The sequence below is a fragment of the Phaseolus vulgaris genome, chromosome 1, assembly GCF_051622355.1.
Source record: "Phaseolus vulgaris cultivar YP4 chromosome 1, ASM5162235v1, whole genome shotgun sequence".
Taxonomy (NCBI): domain Eukaryota; kingdom Viridiplantae; phylum Streptophyta; class Magnoliopsida; order Fabales; family Fabaceae; genus Phaseolus; species Phaseolus vulgaris.
Window position 1 is genome coordinate 29,521,574 of NC_143498.1, and position 18,183 is coordinate 29,539,756.

The 18,183-nt window shown below is 35.0% G+C and overlaps 2 protein-coding genes across 3 annotated transcripts; one reads left to right on the forward strand and one right to left on the reverse strand.

Annotated features, from left to right (window-relative positions):
- Nucleotides 1–1,207: 1,207 nt before the first annotated feature.
- On the forward strand, nt 1,208–3,607 carry LOC137813818 (protein pns1). 2 transcript variants are annotated; one of them, XM_068616256.2, is made up of 3 exons: nt 1,208–1,819; nt 2,059–3,207; nt 3,296–3,607. In XM_068616256.2, the coding sequence occupies exons 1-3, from the start codon at nt 1,718–1,720 to the stop codon at nt 3,464–3,466; spliced, it is 1,422 nt and encodes a 473-aa protein (XP_068472357.1). In that variant the 5' UTR covers nt 1,208–1,717; the 3' UTR covers nt 3,467–3,607. The 2 variants fall into 2 exon arrangements, with proteins under 2 accessions (XP_068472357.1, XP_090157573.1); XM_090301447.1 differs by having other exon boundaries at nt 1,576–1,819; nt 1,964–3,207.
- Nucleotides 3,608–4,200: 593 nt separating this feature from the next.
- Nucleotides 4,201–8,452, reverse strand: LOC137813819 (DnaJ/Hsp40 cysteine-rich domain superfamily protein). Its single transcript, XM_068616257.2, has 3 exons — nt 8,061–8,452; nt 5,177–5,438; nt 4,201–4,538 (listed from the first exon to the last, which is right to left on the reverse strand). The coding sequence occupies exons 1-3, from the start codon at nt 8,244–8,246 to the stop codon at nt 4,471–4,473; spliced, it is 516 nt and encodes a 171-aa protein (XP_068472358.1). The 5' UTR covers nt 8,247–8,452; the 3' UTR covers nt 4,201–4,470.
- Between the last annotated feature and the right edge of the window lie 9,731 nt (nt 8,453–18,183).

The window sequence follows — 18,183 nt, forward strand, 5'->3', positions numbered from 1 at the left end:
CCACATACCACTATTATCTGTTTTGAGTCACCATATCCATTTACTTAATAGGACAATATTAAATGATCTTATATCTATTACTCCTAATCCACCATTCTCTCTAGACTCACATATCTTATCCCGGGACACCCATGCCATTTTCCTTCTCACTAAGCCCCACCCCCACATACCACCAATTAAAACACAACTTTAAGAATTTTTACTACTCATTTAAAAACTAATACATCAAATTATTTATATTTGCTTTGAACTCAAGTAAAAAATAATTGACATTGGAATGAATATAGAAATTAAGTTTTATAAAAATAGTTAACTATAAATTTTTCAATAAAAATGATAGTGATAAGATCACTCATCTAGTTGAAGTTCAATTTTGTGGGTCTAATAAAAAAAATTATTTTATTTTATTTATAGATTATTTGAACATATTAACTATGTTGCAATATCCTAATTGAATGGATTAGACGCATTAGACTATGACGTCAAAATTATTTAACTATAAATTACATAAATCCCTAAAAAAAAGAGATAGACTTCTTATCCTTTTATTTTGGTAATGAGAGAATTTTAATCCTACGTCAACACTTACATCATGTTTAGTGATTTTAAAATTCCAAAACCAAACTATACATAATCTTAATCAAAAAGTATAAATTATAGTTTTCTTCTTTATATTTGATGCGTTACTAGTACATAGCTTTATTACAATATTATCTCACTTCTGAGTCTTTCATGGTTGGACAATAATCATTCATGATTAGAAAGTAATGTTATTTGTCATCATTCCCTCACAAGTATCTATCTTCATCTCCTACCCCACTAGAGAACAAATAAATAATAATAATAATAATATAACTATATCATATATACATACCTAAAATTATCTGCACAATCAAGTTTCTTCCCCTATTTTTCCTACTTCATAAAATGCTTTAATCAAATTTATGGAACGCAAAAGAGGATGGTCATTCTTTATAGGAGAATGAAATGAGATATTTTGCACACTGAACAACAAAGTAAAGATTTTGACTAGATTCAAAGCAACCTGAAATGAATTTGGCAAAAATCAATAACTTTCAAAGTCAAACAAACTAAATGGCAGCTTTGAAATATATACTTTTGGATAAGATTGGTTTTACAACTTGTTTTCAAAATCAGATGACACTTTTGAGTACTTATAGCACATTTATAAATCTCTGTGTCTGTCACCCATTGCTCAAATTAGTTAAGACTAGTAGGTGAACTGAACAAACAAACACTCCCTTTAAAAAAAGCAGTTTTCTTCATTTCATTTTATTTTTCTTCTGACGAGGCCATATTTTTCCCAGGAAATGTGGTAATGTGGACCATAAACCTGCACCAGGACTCCACATCACCATACCACGTCATCTACCACACACCAACTGACACATACATCTGCACTACCCCTCTACTCCATTCAAAGTATTCTATAGATGAATTCAGGGAAGAACAAGGACCGAGTCAATTGCTTGTGTAGCAAGTGTGTACGAATGTGAGTGTGACTTTGCTGAGAGCAACAATACAAGACTTGAGCCATATTTTATGGTTTCTTCCACAAGAATTGAGAGTTTTCCATCTGGGTTGGTTCATTCCGGGGGGCCAAGAAAGTGAAAGAAAATTCAAATACACTCTTGGGGGGATTGAAGTGCGATTTTGTGATTGCATTTCATATACAACAATATATAGTCAAGTCAACATGGCCATGTTGAACAATTCTAATACCACCACACCATCACAGATCATACAAATCCAAGCACAACTTCCACAGCAAAGGCTTCCATTCACAGTCCTCAACAAGGTTTTCTGTCTCTCTTTGTTCCTTTAATTTTTAGTTCTTTATGTTATCTTTTACTTCCTTTTGCCTCTTTCTTCTCAATCAAGCTTATCTGCTGCCGACACAACCATTAACTCTGAGTTTGTACTGTTGCTTGTTTATCAACAGAAATCTCTTATGTAAATTACAGTTTACAGGCACTGCCTTTGTTACATATCAATTGGTTGAAAAAACTCAAGTCAACTTGGTCGTTTCTGGTGCAGGCCCAAGTTCCAAACTTTTCCAATAGAACAATAGTGGCGGGTCAAGCAGCAAGAACGGTTTTCCAGATTCTCTTCTACTTGTATTTATTCTTGGTTGCAGTCTTGGTGATTTTCCTGATCATATATGGTTTTGTCTCGGACGCTCACACGCACCATTTCCACCCTCAGAAATGGTACGCCCCACTTCTAGTTTCAACAGCATCTGCTGGAATTGTTGGTTTCACATGGCAATACATCACTGCACGCCACTCCACAAGGGTAGTCAGGTTAGCATTTTGGCTGAGTCCCTTGCTAACATTCGCAATGGGAATTATGTTTATATGCATTGGTACTGCAGTGAGTCTGGCAGTTGGTGTAATTGCTTTGGTTTCTGCATTAATCCAATCCCTCTATAGTTGTTGGGCCAGTCCCAGATTTGAATATGCCACCAAAATCTTGTCAGTTTCAATAGCATTTCCTCCTAACAAAACCCAGGGGCTAACTCTTTATTCAATCCTCATTGGCATCCTTTACTGCTGTTTCCTGGTGGCTGGGATTGGAGGAGCAAGAGCCATTGAAAACAGAACCAAACTATCAGCCTTTTTCATCTTCTTGATCTTGCTGAGCCTAGGATGGACTATGCAGTTTCTGAAGAATGCAATGTATGTTACTATTTCAAGGGTCAAGTATATGCATTTTTCTGGAGGAGTTGACATGGACACTAGAGTTGCATTTTGTGACACAATCAAGCACTTAACTGGAAGTGTTTCCATAGGCTCCATCTTGGTTCCCATCATCGTGCTCTTCCGGGGTTTTGCACGAACCACAAGTCTGGTTGGAGGAGATACAGATGAGTTCATGTTTTCCTGTGTCAGTTGCTATATGGGGATTGCATCTCTTCTTGTGCTCCGTGGGAACCGATGGGGTTTTGTGCACGTTGGAGTTTATAACAAAGGGTTTGTGCAGGCATCTTCTGATACTTGGGACATGTTCATTAGAGTTGGATTGAAGGAACTCATAGACTTGGATCTCACTGGGGTATTCTGTTTCCTTAGTGGGGTTGGCACAGGTGCAATATGTAGTCTAGTGAGTGGAATTTGGAGTCTTGTAATGCACAAGAGCTATGCCACAGAAGTGTCCATTTATGCTTTCCTCATTGGCTATTTCATGGTAAGAACTAAATAATCGGTTGCATTTGACAATGATGCCTTCTTTCTCACATCTATATCATATACTAATTATCTTCTGCCTTATGCAGTGTCGATTGGCCATATCATGGGCACAAGCTTGTGTTGCAGCTTACTATGTTGCCTACGCAGAAAATCCACAGAGCACTCATTTTGACTCCACTATTCCAGTACGCTTGGAGCAGCTTAACAGATCTCAAGCTCTGCAAATATTCAGAGCTAATAATTTCAGCCGAGGCTAAATACTGAAGGAAGGAACAGTAAACCAAGTTAGCTCATTAAACCCAAAGAATTGGAAGAAAATTTTTGTATTGTATAGAATCATTTCATTTTAATGTAGTCTTGAATTATGATAAATCTTGATAACACCGGTTCTTTATACATATGCAAAGATCAAGAGCTCCATTCAGTTAGTACTGATATGATAATCATCATAACTGATAGAGTACAACTGAAACAACAAAACCATGTATCACATAAAACATAAGAAAAATGTATTTTAAATCCTTGTATTTTTTTTGTGAAACTTAATTTTGGTACGTATATTTTTAAATTGATGAATTATTTATTTAACTTTTTAAAAATATTTGAACTTATTTTGATTCATAGACTTAGTTCACATATCCAAAGCTTATAACAAAGGATTAGTCTATGTTGGCACTGGAAAGAATCGAACTCAAACTCTAGATCGACCCTGTAACTTGTTGACCAAATTTGGTTGAAAATATGTGAATAACACGTTTTTGCTATTACAAAATCAGAAGAAAAAAAACTATATTTATATTTTTTAACATTGGAGGACTAATTCATCAATTTGAATATATAAGAATCAAAACCAAGTTTGACAAAAAAATAAAAATAAAAACCAAAAACAAGTTTTTCCCTAAAAACAATCCATGCACCACAGGAATAATGTCTTTAATAAAGTAGCTCCACATAATTCTACAAATCAAAGGAATATGAAAAATTTCCCTTAAAGAAATAAAATCAACTGTATAACCTTCATGTAAAAGTATTATTACAGGTAATCATAACTGTGAGCAAAGAAAGTACTTCGAGGAATCACATAATTAAGAATAAATATGAGAGCTCATGCTTTAGAAATAGCAGAGATTTTGGTAAATATCTTAATTTTCAGTCATGACGACTCCTTGATTTACAAAATAAAATTAAAATGGCTACAGGCAATATCAACCAAAGACTACATATCGGTGGTACAACAAAATTTAAAAAAGTCAAGACTTGATCATTTGGATCCCAGATGACCTCGTCCGCCACATTCTGCACACATTATATTGCCTGTTCCCCCACAGCCTGCATGGCCATAGTTGTAAAATAAAAAAATATACAACAATAAGATCCTAATCATCAGCACAGTAAAACTGCACAAGAAAATACATTATTTTATGTAAAATAATAAGAACATGATTCTGCAATCTGCAGTGTAGGATCACAGCTGCACGTGGTGCAGAAAGCCAACTGCAGCAGATAATGTTTGCACCAATAAAGATGCTAGGCATCATACATTTAGATTATGATTATTGAGATTTGTGCAAATGCACCCCGTTTAATCTAGCAATTAGTAGTGTTACATCAAACTTAAGCCATATATCAAACAATCTTGTTTTAGTTTAAATTATTCTAATTCTATACATGCCAAAAAGATTTTAAAAAATTACAAACTTGTTTCATTCAAAGTCCTCGTAGAAGACCAACCAGTTGTTCATCTAGGTAAACTATAAAAAAGGGTAAGCTAAAGTTGTCCCTTCACAAAATCGAGGAAGTTCCATTATAGAACATCTTCTACACATAAGTGACAAACACAAAAATGCCATTGGTAACAATACCAAATAACAAAAATACAGCAAATACAGTTTGAACATTGTAAGGTGTAGGAGGTCCTGCAGCGAGCAATAACAAAGAAGGTTGTTAGAACAGGAAAGAGAATATACCTAAGCAACGAACTTTAACAATTATGCCCTGGCTTTCCAATATGGAGTCAACGTATAAACCAGAACCAGCACAAGTGACACAAAGCACAGCACCTTTGGCCTGGCAATCAGTGCATCGGGGATTGTTACCAATAGCTTTCTCTTCCAAAGATAGCCCAACAGGCTTCTCAATTATTTCTTCAGGAATAGCTTTATCATAACAAAACAGAGATTCAAGATTACTTCTGCGTTTGTTATCATCTGCCTTCAAACTTGACACAGACTGAAACAAAAGGAAGGAAATAGTTAGCCAGAGACATCCATTCAACAAAGAGTCAAAGACCAAACTTCTGCATAAATAATATACGAAAAGCTCCCCAATATCGTTGAATATCCATCCAAGGAAAACAGCGGCTTGTATTATTATTCCCCATAGGAAAAATTATCCAGCTCTTTTAACATATTAATCCTTCCTGAGCTTTAATATAGACGCGTGAGAGAATTTTATCTATAATTATAAATCACCTTAAGACATTTAGGCTTTGCTTAGTAGGCAACAAAATATCAAAAGGTGTAGAAGATAAGTCCAGTTTTTCAGTAGAGAAGGATGCACCGATCCTAGTAAACAAAAGGAACAAAGTATTTTACAAAAATACTACAGTTGTTCACAAGGTAAAACTGAATATTAGGGGCCATTCATAAAGAATTGAACAATCACCTATAATCAGCAATATGCAACACACTCAATTCCAGGCGTTCAATCCAATAAATCCCCAAGTCACTCAACTTATTACATGTAAAGCTTATTTCCAAGAGGTATCTCAATTATTTAAGGCTTCCTAAATATGCAAACTTGATAAATCATTCCCTTTAACTTTCTTACCATCTATGACAAATACAATGTTGTCAAGAGTGACATCCTACCCAAGATTGGAAGAGTGAATCACACAAATATGCGATATTGTAAGATCCCACTTCATATAATGCATAAGAAGGCAAATACTCAAGTACAATTTATAGTATAATTGACAATTTTTTATAACAGCTAACAACATTGGATGATATCACCACAATCAGAGACACAAAACAGAGCCCAAAAACCATTTGAGCATTGAATAAAACACACAACTCAAATTAGAAACAAGCAAGTAGCAAACACAAAACCTGAAGAGAAGTACATCAAATCAAAGCAGAAAAGGAAGCACGGAAGGTCAAAACACCAGCTATCCTCCCTTTCTTAACCATTACAATTTACAGCGGATAGCAGCTACAGGTCAAAGCTCAAGTAGTGTGAAAAGGTAGTAGGGAAGGGTTGAATCAAATACAGAAGAATTTGTAGGGCAAGAGGTCTCTTAAGATTTCAGGTCGGCTGGGACTAGGGAATCATTTTTCAGAATTGGTTGACTAGATCACCATAATGGGATTTTCCACCACAACAATTCCATGGTCAATTTCAGCAATCCCAAACGACCACACCAAATGTGTTTTCGGGTGTGATCAGGATGTAGGTTCAAGCAAAAATCTGGGCTCTTGGAAGTGTTCAGTTCTATGATCTATTATTAACTCCTACTAACTTGGACAAATGAACAGTTTCATCAGAATCTTCTTATTTTCTAATCTTACCAATATTTAGAAAAAAATCTTGCACGCATTTATTTGTAATTGTTGAGTTGAGTCCTCACAATCCTCACAATGTTACTACAGAGAATCTTAGACATTGTCTGAACTCTGAAAGAATAAAAATCAACTTCTGATCATATTTCAACCACTTATATATCTATCTTTCGAATGTGCAAAATGTGCACTAAAGACCGATTTGGATAAACTTTCTGATAAACACAATAAGATTCAATGAGCCAAAATGTATCAAATTTCTCTTACATCAACTTATAAACCTTATTTTTTTTCAAAAGCTTCCTTAACTTTTCTATAAGTTAAGGTGAATAAGTTGATTACAACTTCAGATTTTGATTCATTTTATTTTTTCTCCTGTATGTGTTCATAGGGATTTTATCTAAATTGACTCCATAATATGCAATGCCAGCAGATATTAGACCATGCTCAGCATAAGGAAACTACCTAATCAAGTGTTGTCTATGATGTTGAGGACCGCTTATATCTGAACTTCAAATACAGAAAACTCCAAGAAAGTGTTATGATCTCAGGTTACTGAAGCAACACTTGTTTTTGTTCCTTTTTTTTTGTCAAAATCAAAGCAAGATTACAAATCACATCACATTAAAAAGCAACATTACAAATCACATCATACGCGAGAAAGTGGTTGAAATTATCAACTACAATCGTTCTCAAAGTAGAAACAGATCAAGGTCATGACACGACATGACATAACTAACTAGTAATATACTAAAACCAAAGGCAAATACTAAACTTTCAAAAGCGAAAAATAAATAAAAAAGTACAAAGGAATAAGCAATTTAAAAAAAATGCAGAAAACCAAATATGAAGAAGTTCTTTGCGTAGTAACACACTAAGACAAAAATAAATTTTATACCTCAGGGAAATGTAGCAAGGGATAACCATTAACCAATGCTATATAATAATACTAGGGCCAATTTGAGCAATTATACCCAGTCATATTTAGGATCTTCAAAACGAACTAATGAAAAAAAAAAAACTAACATCTGTTCTATCCTAAACACATCCTTAATCAAAAAACCATTTATGTCTTTCATGCATCAATTTTTTTTTAATAACCATTTTATCGTTACAAAGTATCACTGAATTTACGGATACAAAAAGAAATTTAATATCATTATCAAGTTTTCTAAACAACCTTCAAACAAAATTCATGTAAAACATAACTAACCGAAAGAAGTTAATCACCAAACTCGATCAACAGAAAGCTTACTTAAGAATGAAAAAAAAAGGTAAAAAGATGACGGACCCGAAGCGAAGAGCAGCTAGAGACAGAGCCATTTGAGGAAACGGCATGGATTTTGGTGACACATCCTTTGAATTTGGACCTGAAATTGACGGTGGCATCCTTCTTGGAACTTGCAACCTTCGCCGCTGAAGCATTGGGGCAGAGAACAAATTTTGAAGTGGCTACTTGCATAGAAGCTGAATCCATCGGTGCCCAATGAACGTGCAAAGCTCAATTTGTTCAGGCGACACACTTCATCGTACATATCGCTTGTTTCATCAACTGCGTCTCGTAGTTGACGACGCGGGTCCATGGGTCGTGGAATACCCGAATTCTATGCCCGAGCTTGAATTCGGGTTCAGCTTACGGAGTTAGCGAAGCCCTTTTGTCTTCCAGATAACGGGCTTCGACCCAGTCGCTAAGAAAATTGAAATGGGCTATTTCTTCCTACATCTCCATAACTTCTTGTAGCATTTCATCCTTTTAAAAATATCAAAAATAATCTTTATTTTATTGATCATTTTTTAATTTTAGAGGGATGATCTAGAAAGACTTTGGATTATAGAATCCAGATTGAAAATACCTTTTAAATTCTATAATTCAAAATAAATTTATTAAAAAAGATATTATAAAATATATAAAGTATTTTCAAATTACATAATTTATAAAATATTTTTGAATATGAAAATACTTTCCAGATTATATAATGCAGAAAGTACTTTTAATCTAAAAATAATTTTTAAATTATACACAAGAAGGTCTAAATAGAAAAAAATTTCCAAATTATAAAATCTAATATATACTTTTTAGAAATAAAATAGTTTTTGCCTGACCTATGTAGATTCCAAAAATAGTTATGGAGATGCAGGATGCTCGTATTCTCAGTTTCATTTTCTAATTTTCTTTGTATTAAATATTTTTTTAATGTATGTGAAATTCACCAATTTTGATTTTGATATATGTAAGATTCTTTATTTTTGTGTTCTTCTAATTAACAATGAAAATCACTATCTTTTTATTATAATATTATGTGACTCTCATTACCGACTCATGTATTAAACAAAAGATCAGTTTATTGTTAAAATAATACCTAGCTCTGTATGACATAATTTGATACCTTTAAACAGATTTTAAAGTATTAAACAATGTTATTTATTTATTAGGTACCTTAAAATAAATGTTTTAAAAATAAATATGTTCTGACTTCAAGTCGAGAGATAGTATCGTTAAGGTCAATCATCGCATTTGAGATATTGTTCGCTTTGAAGGTTGGTGTTCCGTCACAGTTTTGTCCTGAAAAGGTCTCGCAGTGAGTGTCAATGTTCCGACCTCAAGTTCAAGAAATAGAATCGTTAGGGTCAATCATCGCATTCGAGGTATTGTCCACTTTGGAGGTCGGTGCTCTGTCACGGTTTTGTCCTTAAAAAACGCATCGGTGGGTTGGAGGAGGAATGAGTTTTATAAACTACCCTTAACCTTTACTCCTGAGCGATGTAGGACTATATTGGTGTACCGGAACAAGCGCCCCAGTCGAGGTCTAAGGGGAGGATTCCCCCTAGTTGCGGGGCTAAGGAACCTTTTTGACCCCATGGGCGCCAAAATGTTCTTACAAGGTCGAACTCCTCCTAGAGTGACTCCTTCTGTCTTCGTCTTCCAGTCTTCACGGCCTCCAGGCACAGTGGTCTCTGATTGGTTCTTCATTTCACCGAGATGAGTGTGGGGGAATCTGCAAAGGCACTCTAACGATCAAGTTAGTCCGAGCACAATATGCAAGTGAGTTGAGAGTGGAAAATTACCTTTGACGTCGAGTCTCCTCTAGTATTTATACCTTTTGGATGGAGCTCAATTGTCATGGGTCTGCTTGTGGGTCCAAAAGAAGGCTCATTCATACCTTAATCATGATTTACCATTGACCCGACTTAATTACAGTTAATTGTGAATTTACGAGTTGTGTTTAGATTAAGGGGGTCATTCGACCTTCTGAGCCATTCGGCCATGTCGACCTTCTCGGCAATCCAGTAGTGACTAAATGATTGAGAAGGTAGCTTTGGCCCTCATCCACGCCTCCAGGAGGCTTCGATCTTATTTTCAAAGTCACGAAATTATCATGCAAACCGATTGCCCCACCAGTAAGGTGTTGAAAAAAATCTGAGCTAGCAAGAAGAATGATTGGCTGATCGGTAGAGTTGTCAGAGTTTGGTATTAAGTATGAGTCAAGTCGCAGTGCTTGGCCGACTTCACCTCAGAGCTACAAGACAACCTGGAGCTGGAAGCAACATGGATTTTGTACGATTGATGGGTGATGCAATCCTAGCTTATTTTGGCTTCTTCTTTGTTGTAGTTTTGTATGTTGCGGAAGAATGTGTTGATCAAGAGTGATCAAGTGCTCTGAAGAATTCAATTTGTGCTTTGAAGAATCCAAATTCTATGTGTTTGATGCAAGGTTGTGTTGCTGCTGTGTTTTGGGAGGGATCTGGATAGTTTTATTTGTAATCCACTCCTTTGTTGAATCTAAAGCTAATGTGTTTTAAATCCTTTTGAAATAAAGTGTTTTTCCAACTAAGTGGAAAACAACCTGTTGTTTTGTCGAATCAACCGGTTGTTTTACTCTTAGGAGTTTTTGAAAAGGTTGAAAACTGTTTAAGTTTGGTTGACTTAACTGCCAAATCAAACAATCGGTTGTTTCGTGGTTTCAACCGATTGTTTCTTTGAAAATCCTAACAAAATTCTGTTTTGGTAGTAGAATGTGCTTTAACTGATTTCCAACTAAATACGCTCTTTCACTAAATGCTTTGACCAATCTTTGGGAAATATAAATAGTTTGTTTATGTTTTCAAACAAGAAAGAGAAACAGATTTGAGTTTTTCAATTGTGAAAGAGTTGATTCAAGATTTGAACATTCACATCAAAGCTTTGAGTTTTCTAAGAGAGTGGAATAGGATTGCATTTGTATTGATTTCAGATTGTTTTGTAAACAAGTGTAATATCTTATCAACCTTCTGTATTTCTGGTGTTGTGTTGCCAAGGAATGTTGTGTGCTCTTGAAGTGGTCAAGATCAATACTCTTGGTGTGTGTTTTGCCAAAGGGAGTGTGTTTCTTGAAGGGTTCAAGGTCACTACTTTGGTGGTTTGTGGGTTGTAATCTGGTTTGATTACTTAGTGGATTACCCAGTGGTTTTCTGGGGACTGGATGTAGCCCTTGGTTTAAGAGTGAACCAGTATAAACTGTTAGTGTATCTTTCTCTTACCCTTAAACTCGTATAAATTCTGTTTTTAGTTTTAACTAGTATAAACAACCTATTGTTTTCTTGCTGCTTTGCTGTTTTATTGCTCTTATTCTTTGCTAACCTGATTTTTGTCTGGATTCATACAAAGTATTTTGTTAAACTTCAAAAAGATTTCAAAAACCTCTCTTTAACAATTCACCCCTCTCTCGTTTAAGGCCATATATTCTAACATAATGGACTTGAAAGTGACATAAATAGCTGAATTGAAGTGTGGAGAAGATGAAATGAAGAAGATGTTGGGTCTATTAGTGTCTAAGTTCAAGAGGGGAGGGGTGAATAGAAGTTATAAAATTTTTACAAACACAAATTGGTTTACAATATTTCAGAAGAAAAAGAACAGATTGATTCTAAAAGGAACAAATTTATTTTTCAATTTACTTTAACAAAACCAAAACTTGTTCAAATTTGTATTAAGATCAAAGAGGGAATTCTCACTAACAATTTAGAAATTTTTAGAAATTTTAACAACAACAATATGGATAAAAATTGCAACACCAGATCAAGTACAAATCCTTTGATTCAATTCCTTTTAAAGAAAATAAATCTTTAACTAGGAACTTATTAGGAAACAGTTTGTCTTTAAGCTAGTTAGCACGCAGATTCAACAAGCTTTATGTATGATTAAAAGAATTGTCCTGATAAAAGAAAAACAGTTTGAACAAGCCCATAAATAATAGATTCAATTTTTAATGAACAAATTTATTTCTTAGCAAATTGTCAATTAATCAAGAAAAGAAGTGCAGGGATGAGAAGATTTATGCAGGCATGGTTTATACTGGTTCACTCATAAAAAGCTACATCCAGTTTCACCTCACTCCAAGGTGAAATACACTAAAACCAATTCCAAACAATTACAACACAATAGTTCTTGAAACCTACAAGAACAATACAACTAGAGCTGAAAAACCCTATTTCATCACACCTTACACTCCAAGAAACCCTATCAAAGAGTGACTAACAATTACACCTTTTACAAGAACGAATAAAGTAAAGATAACACCTGAGATAAGATGCAAGAACTCAAAGCCAGTAGTTCAATTGCTGCAGAACCGCACTATCACCTTCACCAAGATCAAGGTTCTCCTAGAACAAGCACACTTGAAGATCCCTTTGGAAAACCATTCAAAAACTCTTTTCAATCCTTCTTCTCACACAGAAAAAGCTTAAACTCTGTTAAAACCGTGATTGCTCAACAACCTTTCGTGTGAGAAAGACCTTTCAATTTATATAAAACAGTTTCTAACAACTTTTCAAAAAACAGTTAAAAAACTGTTATAAAAACAACAGGTTGATTTCAAAACAAACAGATTGTTTTTCAGGAAAACTGCTAGCTTAGCTTAACTGAAATAACTAACTGAACTGCATTTTTGGTGCCCTAACAAACTTTTGAAAAGCCCTTCAGTAGAACAAAATTAAACCTATTCTTTTATAGATAAACATATTTATTTTTGTGCAGTATCCTGAATTTTTAGAAAACTCTAAAAAGCTTTTTGAAAAACATTTAACCACTTCATGTGCTTGATCTTACCACCTTGATTAGACATATAGGATAGGTCATGTAGCAAAAGGAAACCCTAAACACACACTAGCCTAAGAACAAGATCATCTAAAACATATTACAATCTTCAAAGCAACCTAGCTATTTTCTACATCAGACACACTCTAAGACTAGGTAGGGAAAAAGCTTCATCCATCTTCAACAATTTTCCCCTGTTTGATGGAGACAAATCCCCTTTGCTTTGCATAGATTTGAAGGAAAGTCATGATCAATACTTGTAATGCACTAGATTCCAGAACATGCACAAAAGAATTTTAGATGTAAAACAGAACATAACATATTTGAGTATTGGTATACCTCCCTGCAGGTTTAATACCTGAACCACATCAGCGGCTTATATGAACTATTCTTCAACTAACATAACTTGTATTAAGCTATTTTTCTCCCCATTTGGATTCATCAAACAGAATGGGAGCATGAAAAAGAAATACACCATAGCCATACATGATAGTTTTAAAAATAAAACAGCATAAAGTTCTATTACAAACCAGTAATCAAAACATAACTAGTGCAGGAAAAAACAAAAACCAAATTGTTCAACAAGACATAAAAGAAAGATTTGAAAGGATCACATGTGCTTGTAGTAAAGCTCAGCTAGCTGCTCCTGAACCCCTTCAATCTAATAGTCTAAGTGTTGAAACCTAGCTTGAGTCATTTCGAAATAAGTCTTTTAATCATCTGTGAGAGTGTCCAGCCTGTTCAGAACCAGTGCATTATAGTTTGTGGCAGCAACATCTTCATTCATGAAAGAGTGAATTGGTGATTCGTCCATGTGTTGCACAAATGGTTGAGCTAGTGATTCCACCCTGTGAGATGATGAATGATGCATCCTATGGAATGATGCTTCTGCAGCCTGCACAATTTCATCTTTCCTATGCATTCTAGCATTCTCTTCCTCTCCATCTCCATGATTGGAGGCTTCATGCTCAACTCTATGGGCAACATTCCTTATGAAAATCCAACCATCTTCCTCCTTATGAAATCCCATTTTCATGAGAGTAGAATTGTTTATCTCACTTGCTGCTTTGATAGTATCATTTCTTTCATTTGTGGTTTGATAGTATCATTTCCACTTCAAAATAGTCAATTAGTTTGGACACAAATATTGCATATGGAAAGCGATAATTATGGAGCCTTGTGGATTTGAGCATGTGTTCTACCATAATACTCACCCAATTTACCTTGAGCTGATTCATTATGCAGTAAAGCAGTATCAAGTCTTCCTCATGAAGAACAACATGATTACTTCATCTAGGAGTGAGTTGTCAAGCAATGATGTGAGCTAAGAGTCTTGGAATTAAAGTCAAGTTACCTGCATGAAACCTAACCACTAGTTCAGTAGGATTCCTCACACAACTTCTATAAAATTGCATCTTGTTGAACCCTTGAATTCCAAGAGTGTTCCCTTTGCTCACTTTCAGCCCTGAGTATTTGATTCCACCAACATTGCTCCAAATTTCTCTAGTGATTTTCGGCTTTACTCCTTTCACATAGGAGACAAGATTATTTCCATCTTGTACAAGGTTGCTGTAAAACACCTTCACTAGGCCTGGATAGACATTTCCAGTCATTTCCAGAAAGCTTTTTAGTTTTTGATGCTTGAGCAGAGTTTTTGCTTCTGTCAAATTTTCATCTCTCGGCCATGAGAATTCCAGCACCTTAGGTACATTGATTTGCTTTATGCTTGTCTCATGTGTGAACCTTGTCATAGCTTCAAAATCTTCAGCAAACCAATTTTCTAGAATACCTTGGTTGTTGTTAGGTTGCTCTTTGGACTTCTTCTTTCTGTGTGAAGAGGATGCCATTGCTTAGTTTGTTGTTACCTGCACCTGGACAACTTATAGCAAAGATTAGAAATTGTGAAATGCACTTGATATAAACCAGATTTATATAGAGCTCAAGTTAGATTTCAAGGATCACGGGTTTTGAAAACAAAATCAATGAAAACAGATACAATACAAATTTGATTCTTATTTAGTACAACAGGTGCAGTTTTGAATGATGCAAGAATATATTGGAAACATATTTCAGCTTAGCAAATCAAATTTTTTGCATAATCAAAATATCAAATCAGTTAGGATATCCACACATGAATGTCATAAATTTGCTGATCAATAACCATAAAAGCAGTCAATGGTCAAAGAGAGAGAGAAAAGTAATTGTTTCTCTTTCCTAGTCACAACTGTGATTCTAAAACAGGAAAAACAACACGTTAAAGCATAAGATAACAAATTTAAATTTACTGCAGTGGACAATTTAAGCTAATGATACCCAATTCATTTAGTAGAAAGTAAAACATATATTTAGCAAGAGGTTTAGTAAACAAATCAGCCAATTGAAATTCAGTACCAATGAATTTAATATCACAAGTTCCATTAGCTATATGCTCTCTTAGGAAATTATGTTTAATTTCAATATGTTTAGTTCTTGAATGCATGACAGGATTCTTAGACAGATTTATAGCACTAGTGTTATCACAATTGATAGGTATCTTATTTAAGAGAATCCCAAAGTCACTTAGCTGTTGCGTTAGCCATAATGTTTGAGCACAACAACTTCCAGCTGCTATGTATTTTGCCTCTGTTGTAGAGAGAGCAACACAGGCTTGTTTCTTGCAATGCCAAGAGATTAGACTTGACCAAAGCATGTGACAAGTCTCACTTGTGCTCTTTCTATCAACCTTGCAACCTGCAAAATCAGAATCTAAAAACCAGTCAAGTTTAAGGAAACATTGTTTGGATACCATAGTCCAACATCCTTAGTCCCTTGCAAGTATTTCAGAATCCTCTTAGCTGCATTGTAATGTGATTCCTTTGGATCAGATTGATATCTAACACATAAACATACAACAAACATAATGTTAGGCCTGCTAGCAGTTAAGTATAATAAAGAACCAATTAAACCCCTGTATTTTGATTGATCCACTGATTTTCCTGCACAATCCTGGTCCAGCTGGCAGCTTGTTGAAATAGGAGTGTTGATAGCTTTGCATTGATCCATATCAAACTTCCTAAGCAACTCCCTGCAGTACTTTGCTTGATTTATGAAGATTCCATCCTTAAGTTGTTTCACTTGTAGTCCAAGGAAGAAATTCATTTCTCCTAACATTGACATTTCAAATTCACTTTTCATTGCATCTACAAAAGCTTCCCACCTTTCTTCATTTGTGGATCCAAAGATGATATCATCCACATAGACTTGCACAAGTATAATGCCTTCTCTTTTCTTCTTTATGAACAAGGTTTTATCAGAGGTGCCACGGTCATAACCTTGAGAGAGTAGAAACTCACTTAGCTTCCCATACCATTATCTAGGTGCATGTTTTAATCCATACAGTGCCTTCTTGAGCTTGTACACATGCTATGGATTTTTGTAGTCTTCGAACCCTGGAGCTGAGATACAAACACTTCTTCATTAATATATCCATTCAAGAATGCACTTTTAACATCCATTTGGAATAACCTGAATCCCTTTATGCTGGAAAATGCTAAGAGTAATCTGACAGCTTCAAGACGTGCTACTAGTGCATATGTTTCACCAAAATCTATTCCCTCTTCTTGGTTGTAGCCTTTAGCAACCAACCTTGCTTTATTTCTGGTGATAGCCCCATGTTCATCCATCTTGTTCCTATACACCCATTTGGTTCCTATGATATTCATCTCATGTGTTCTTGGAACTAAGGACCATACTTCATTGTATTCAAACTGATTCAGTTCTTCCTGCATTGCTGCTATCCATTTGCTGTCTTGTAGAGCTTCCTCTAGATTTTTAGGCTCTACTTGTGAGACAAAGGCCATTGTCTTGCAGAAATTGTTGAGAGGATTCCTTGTTGAGTCTCCTTTCTCATTTTTCCCAATGACATTGTCAAGTGTGAGATCCCTGGGAGTCTTCCACTCTTTAGGCAATTCTGCATTCACACCAGATTCTTTGACAACACTTGAATTAGTTGCACCAAGATCAATAGATTGATTATTTTGTAAAATGGTTCATAAATCATCCACATCAGATTCATCCAGAACAAATTTAGGCACAACACAATCATATTCATCAAACACCACATGCATAGACTCTTCTACAGTAAGCAATCTTTTGTTATACACTCTATAAGCATGTCCATTAATAGCATAGCCAATATGTATTCCTTCATCAGATTTAGGATCAAATTTGCTCATATTATCTTTTCCATTATTCAGAATAAAACATTTGCAACCAAAGACCCTAAGATGACTAATGTTAGGCTTCCTACCTTTATACAGTTCATAAGGAGTTTTCTTAAGAATAGGTCTAATCAAAGTTCTGTTAAGCACATAAGAAGCAGTGTAAAATGCATCTGCCCAGAAATATTTAGGTAGATTAGATTCATTTAACATGGTCCTAGCTAATTCCTCTAGTGATCTATTCTTCCTTTCAACTACACCATTTTGTTGGGGTGTCCTAAGAGCAGAATAGCTATGTATGATCTCATGTTTTTCACAAAACCTATCAAACTTTGCATTTTGAAACTCTCCCTCATGATCATGACGAATTTGTTTTATGCTATTTTCATTTTCATTATGCAGAACCTTAGCCAGTTTCTTAAAAGCTTTATATGCATCATTTGTAGAAGCAAGAAATAGAGTCCATGTATATCTTGAGAAGTCATCAACAATTACCAAAGCATAGAAATTTCCAGCTAAACTAGCAGTCCTAGAAGGTCCAAACAAATCCATATGCAGAACATCCAAAGCTTTATTTGTAGAAACCACATCCTTTGTTTTAAAAGAAGTTCTTATTTGCTTACCTTTTACACATGCATCACACAATCTGTTATTTTGAAACTTTATATTTGGTAAGCCAGAAACAAGATCCTTAGACTTCAACTTCTTCAAGTGATTAGTATGGATATGAGCTAACCTCCTGTGCCACAGCCAAGACTCATCACTTTTTTATAGCAAACATTCATTTTCAGAGCAACTATTCATAATATCTAAGAGATAGATGTTGTTTACCCTTCTACCTGTGAACAACACCTTAGCAGAGGTTTCACTTGAAATTATACAGGTGTTGGTTTCAAAATTAACCTTGTAGCTCTTGTCACACAGTTGGCTAATACTTAGAAGACTATGCTTTAGTCCTTCCACATATAATACATTCTCAATTGTGGTTGAATCTTCAGTACCAACATTTCCTCTTCCAAGAATTCTTCCTCTATTATTGTCTCCATATGTGACATGTCCCTCAGCTTTAAGTTTCAGACTTGTGAATTGAGCCACATCACCAGTCATATGCTTTGAACATTCACTATCCAAGTACCACTGGT

Bases quoted from the DNA above. Each gene is read 5' to 3' on its own strand.
- LOC137813818 (XM_068616256.2), top strand. From the start codon at position 1,718: ATGGCCATGTTGAACAATTCTAATACCACCACACCATCACAGATCATA. The intron at 1,820-2,058 runs GTTTTCTGTCTC...TTTCTGGTGCAG, and splicing joins CATTCACAGTCCTCAACAAG to GCCCAAGTTCCAAACTTTTC. The intron at 3,208-3,295 runs GTAAGAACTAAA...TGCCTTATGCAG, and splicing joins TCCTCATTGGCTATTTCATG to TGTCGATTGGCCATATCATG.
- LOC137813819 (XM_068616257.2), bottom strand. From the start codon at position 8,246: ATGGATTCAGCTTCTATGCAAGTAGCCACTTCAAAATTTGTTCTCTGC. The intron at 5,439-8,060 runs GTCCGTCATCTT...CTTTTGTTTCAG, and splicing joins CTAGCTGCTCTTCGCTTCGG to TCTGTGTCAAGTTTGAAGGC. The intron at 4,539-5,176 runs GTATATTCTCTT...ATGGCCATGCAG, and splicing joins TGTTAAAGTTCGTTGCTTAG to GCTGTGGGGGAACAGGCAAT.